The sequence below is a fragment of the Phaethon lepturus genome, unplaced genomic scaffold (assembly GCF_000687285.1).
Source record: "Phaethon lepturus isolate BGI_N335 unplaced genomic scaffold, ASM68728v1 scaffold24186, whole genome shotgun sequence".
Taxonomy (NCBI): Eukaryota; Metazoa; Chordata; class Aves; order Phaethontiformes; family Phaethontidae; genus Phaethon; species Phaethon lepturus.
Window position 1 is genome coordinate 6,089 of NW_010544659.1, and position 5,180 is coordinate 11,268.

Consider the following 5,180-nt stretch of genomic DNA (forward strand, 5'->3'; position numbering starts at 1 on the left):
GGAGAGAAAATAAGATGGACAAGCTTGTGGGTTGAGATAACATCAGTTTAATAACAAAACCAAAAGCCATACACGGAAGCAAAGCAAAAATAAGAATTCATTCACTACTAGCCATCAGCAGGCAGATGTCTAGTCACTTCCTGCAAAGCAGGGCCTCAGTATGTGTAGTGGTTGTTTGAGAAGACAAGCACCATAACCATGAATGAATGTCTGTGTCAGCCCTGTCTGTCACACACCCACCTCACCCCTTCCCCCCCGCCTCAGCTTTTATTGCTGAGCATGTTGTCATATGGTATGGAATAGCCCTTTGGTCAGTTTGGGTCATCTGTCCTGGCTATGTCCCTTCCCAACTTCTTGCCCACACCCAGCCTATCGGCCTTTGGGAATGGGGCGTTGGAGAGACAGGCTTGATGCTGTACAAGCACTGTTCAGCAATAGCTAAAACATTGGTGTGTTAACTACACTGTGTTCTAGCCACAAATGCAAAGCACAGCACTATATGGGCTGTTATGAGGAAAGCTAGCTCCATCCCAGCCAGACCCAGTACAACCAAATACAAAGCAATAGTGGAAAAAAACAAGACGCTGACTGGCCTTACTGATTTTGCCTTAAAGGATACTGGGACAGGATGGAACATTGAAGACTGATTAGAAAATCCTTTCATTTGCATTATTAAGAAAAAAAGTAAACATTTCAGAAGTGCAAATAGAGATGTCAAACCTGTAGCGGAAAGAATCATTCTAGTAAAGTACTAGCACAGCTAGTATTATTCCCTATAGAAGTTGGGGGGGGGGGGGGGGGAAGTTTGCCCAACAACTTCCTATAGGAGTTGGGGGGGGGGGGGGGAAGCTTTGCCCATAACTTATCTTTTTATTGTGATGCATTTCAAACATAGTGCAACATAAAAATTCTTCCTTTGAGACTAAAGGCAAAAAATGTTAGGAAAAGACGAGTTACAGTTAACTGGACATGACTGGAATATAAAAATCTTATGTCCTTCATCTTATGATGTTGGGGAGGGGAAGGAGAGGAGGAAAAAAGGGTAATGCTGAAAGGTTTGGAGTTCCTTTCCGCATCTTTTTTTTCCCCTCTAGCTCCCCAAAAGGACTTCCGTTGTCTTTCAGTGTTCAGAGCAGAATAGTCTTTATCTTTTTAGATATATAAAAAGATTTTAAGATGGCCTCATCAGGGTAAAGGAAAATTAGAAGATGCTCAAAATAGCCTCTCTCTATTCAGAACTCTAAATTGAAATATTTAACTATTGTACTTAAGGCAAAATGAACTACAAAAGTACTCAGTTATAGCTAAAATAAACCACCGAGACACCAGCCAAGTAAACAATACACAATTATTTACAGAATACAATGTCCAAAACAATAATTGGATGGTACTGATGCTAATTTTATTTGGTGGCCTTAATTTGACCTTAAAAGGGCATGCTTTATTCTACACTTGAAAATGGCCTCTTAAGTCTAAAGGAAATGTGTACTCTTCTGGCATTTTCTAGCACAATTCTTTAGTTGATTCTTTAAACTTCTACAGAGCTACTGTTGGATGAATTAGAGATGATATTTTCTCCCAACTTTAATCTTACGTTTTTCTGAGATATGGAAACTTTGCAAATAAGTTATGCTTATTATGATGCACTAAAAATACAGTTCTACATGCTAATTCCTAATCTGATCAATTGTATCGTTATTGGAAAGAGAGAAAAATTTTACTCAACTTTGACCTTTGTCCTGCACAGACCACTTGCTACCTCATTCGAAGGCAGACATGGCAGTGTGCGCTATTGGGTGAAAGCTGAATTGCATAGGCCTTGGCTTCTACCAGTAAAATTAAAGAAGGAATTTACAGTCTTTGAACATATAGATATCAACACTCCTTCATTACTGGTAAGAACTGTCAGAATTACTCATTCTTTTTCTGGCATAAAAACAATGAAGTATAACAACTGAAACAACATCAACATGTAATGTTACCTAATATTTATTTGCTAGTTTAACTACAGCTCTTCTTTTAAGTATTATATCAGTTTAGCAACTCTTTAATCGCTGGTATTTTGAAGGCTAAGTTATCCTGTACTTGGAGTTGCTTGATTTTTACGATACATAAAATGCATTTGTCAATCTAAATTGATACTACTAAATTGTAGAATCTCATTAAGGAAGAAAATTTGGTGAACTGTTCAATTATAAATAAAAAATAATCTATGGAAGAAACAGTGCAACTCTTAATATTTTAGTGAGGGACTGCTAACTTAACAATGCAAAGTGAAAAATTTACAGCAGTGCATAATCGATAATTTCCATATGGATAGTTTTCTACTGATGGGGAGAAATTATCACAATTCTGTATAATCCTTTCCTGAAATTTCACTTTAATAATAATAAAAAAAACCAACCCACCTTTAATATCACAACTGCTTTCAATGAGGATTTGATTTCAGTCTGGCCTAAAAATTCCTCTATTTTATCCCTTCCTCAGATTTTAAGGGGGGGGGGGGGTGGCGGCAGCATGGGGAAAGGAATTTTAGAAGTCCATTGAAATAGGTTTCTTGTGTGTATGGGTGAAAATCCAGGCTTGCAGAGGGACCTTGCACAAATTCCACTAAAATCAAAGGTCTCTCATTTGACTTTAACGGGCTTTGGATCAAGCCCTAAATCCTGATGTTGTGTAAAATAACTCTTTTTAATATAGGTGCAACGGGATCGTTCAGAAACTGAGGAAATAGCAGGATCTGTGTCTGTATAATGCTGTTTAAATTGCTTGAGACTTTTCCTGTGGAAGTAGCTTTGTTTATCAAAATATGTAATAATAAGCACATTATGAAATTATTATTTTCCTGTGTTGATTTAAGTACCTGAGGAGATTCATGGAGCTTCTAATCTAATGGACAATATTTTTCTCTTCTTGCAGTCACCCCAAGCAGGCACAAAAGAAAAGACTTTGTGTTGTTGGCTTTGTACCTCAGGCCCAATATCCTTAAGTGCCAAAATTGAAAGGAAGGGCTACACCCCAGGTATGTAGTAGAAATAATTATAGGATATGTTTTTCCTTTTAAAGCTAGAGTTTGTACTTACTATTTTTCTATAAAGGAAACATTAAGGGTATTTTTTACTACCTCAGTCTGCATTTAGCAGTGTTCTCTGTATATTCTGTTAACTAAGATAGCACTACTTGTATCTCTAGATTTTTAAAGGACCTCATCTATCAGACTGGTATGTTTTGGGGTTTTTTTTTTTTGTGGGCTGCTTTTTTTTTTTTTTTTTTTTTTGAAGAACAGCTCATGGGGATCTTGCTTCTATTAGCATCAGTGGATGTTTTTCCAGGTAAGAGCAGTGATAGCAGCATCTGGTGCATTATAACGGTATACAGAATGTGACAGTTTGCTTAAGCTGCCTTGTAAATGTAGAGAGAACTTGAATTTCTGGGTGGTTGTGTTTTTTGTTTCAGGTGAATCAATTCAGATCTTTGCTGAGATTGAGAATTGCTCTTCTCGTATGGTGGTGCCAAAGGCAACCATTTATCAAACACAGGCATTCTATGCCAAAGGGAAAATGAAGGAAGTCAAACAGCTTGTTGCCAACCTCCGTGGGGAATCCTTGTCATCTGGCAAAACAGAAACCTGGAATGGCAAACAGTTGAAAATTCCACCTGTTTCCCCTTCAATCCTTGACTGTAGTATAATCCGTGTGGAGTATTCACTGATGGTATGTTGGGCAGTCTGTTTCACTCTCAAGAATGAGTTAGCTTCCAACTTTCCATACAAATTCCTAGCACAGCATTTTGTGATAATTAGTTATGAAAGAAATACATGTTCTGGTATTAGTGTCCTGACAGGAGATCTGGTAAGTAAATTCAGTTTTAAATCATGCAAGTGTGACACACAACATCATCAGTTGTGTGTCGACTAAGCAAGCATTTAAGTAAACTGCATTTCCATGTGAGGGCTCATGTTAAGACTCTTAACTTGAAGAGCTCATGTCTCAATAGAGGCATGGGCCCTAAAAGACATTATTAGAAACAAGCTCGTCATGGAAACTTCTATAGAAAGGCAACTTTAGCCTAATACTTATGAACTGCTGATAAAACCCCACATTTTAATCATACACTTGTTTCATCTTTCTTCAGGTATATGTTGATATTCCAGGAGCCATGGATTTATTCCTTAACTTACCACTGGTCATTGGTACCATTCCTCTACATCCATTTGGTAGCAGAACATCAAGTGTGAGCAGCCAGGGTAGCATGAACATGAATTGGCTTGGTCTGATGCTGCATGAAAGACCAGAAGGTAACTTGACAATACAAATCCCAATAACTTTTGCTAGTCTGTTTTGATTTTTGTCTGCTTTATTCATTGCAGTCTTGCCAACAGAGTTAAATTACATCCTTTCATAGTAAAACCTGCAGTAAATCTGTTGTGGATGTTTTCTTGCCACTTGCTTGTCCTATGTAGAACAACAGAGTTTCTTCCCTCCCTGCCTTTCTCTCTGTAGGACAGGCAGTGAAATCCAGCTGCCTTGGAAGGTGGCAGAAATGAAAGCACAGGATGCCACTGTATCTCTGCACAACTACATTACTTCCACCTCCAGTATCACAATTGCATCCTTGGTTATAAGGCATTGCAACTGTCCTGGTTCCAGGTGGTGCTTAGTTGCTGACTGGGGCTAAACCATGACAGCAACCCATAATAGCAGTTTCTGGGGTCCTCTCACCAGACTTAGTAGCCAAGGCTTTGTGAAAAGATAATATTCTTCTCTATGGAAAATCTCTTACGGCCAAAGAAAGAATTATGTATTTCCTTCTTTCTGTTGTTGAAGTACAAATCCCAGACCTGGAGACTTTTGGAGTCCAGAGGACTGCAATGTTCTGTCATTCCTACCTGTATAGAAATAAATTATCTTTGACGTGCTTCAGACCGGTTATCGTCAGGGTATTCAGCCCCCTGAGCTGGAAGACAGGGATGGAGAGCACAATAAACTCCCTATAACCCAGCAGGAAACAGTGAAGGACCTGCTATGCCACCAGGACATGCACAAGTCTATGGGGCCAGATGGGATCCACCCGAGAGTACTGAGAGAGCTGGCAGAGGAGCCTGCCAAGCCACTCTCCATCATTTATCAGCAGTCCCGGTTAACAGGGGAGGTCCCAGCTGACTGGAGCATTGCACATAC

At 39.1% G+C, this 5,180-nt stretch overlaps 1 protein-coding gene across 1 annotated transcript in view; it reads left to right on the plus strand.

The window, feature by feature from the left end:
• ARRDC3 (arrestin domain containing 3) overlaps positions 1 to 4,344 on the plus strand; it is a gene marked incomplete at its 5' end in the record, with an annotated part of 6,005 nt that extends 1,661 nt beyond the window's left edge. Inside the window, 4 exons of the mRNA XM_010288749.1 lie at positions 1,748 to 1,895; positions 2,920 to 3,022; positions 3,457 to 3,713; positions 4,135 to 4,344. Of these exons, the coding sequence (XP_010287051.1) occupies positions 1,748 to 1,895; positions 2,920 to 3,022; positions 3,457 to 3,713; positions 4,135 to 4,344 (718 nt within the window). The remainder of the gene's footprint in view (positions 1 to 1,747; positions 1,896 to 2,919; positions 3,023 to 3,456; positions 3,714 to 4,134) is intronic.
• Positions 4,345 to 5,180: the final 836 nt, after the last annotated feature.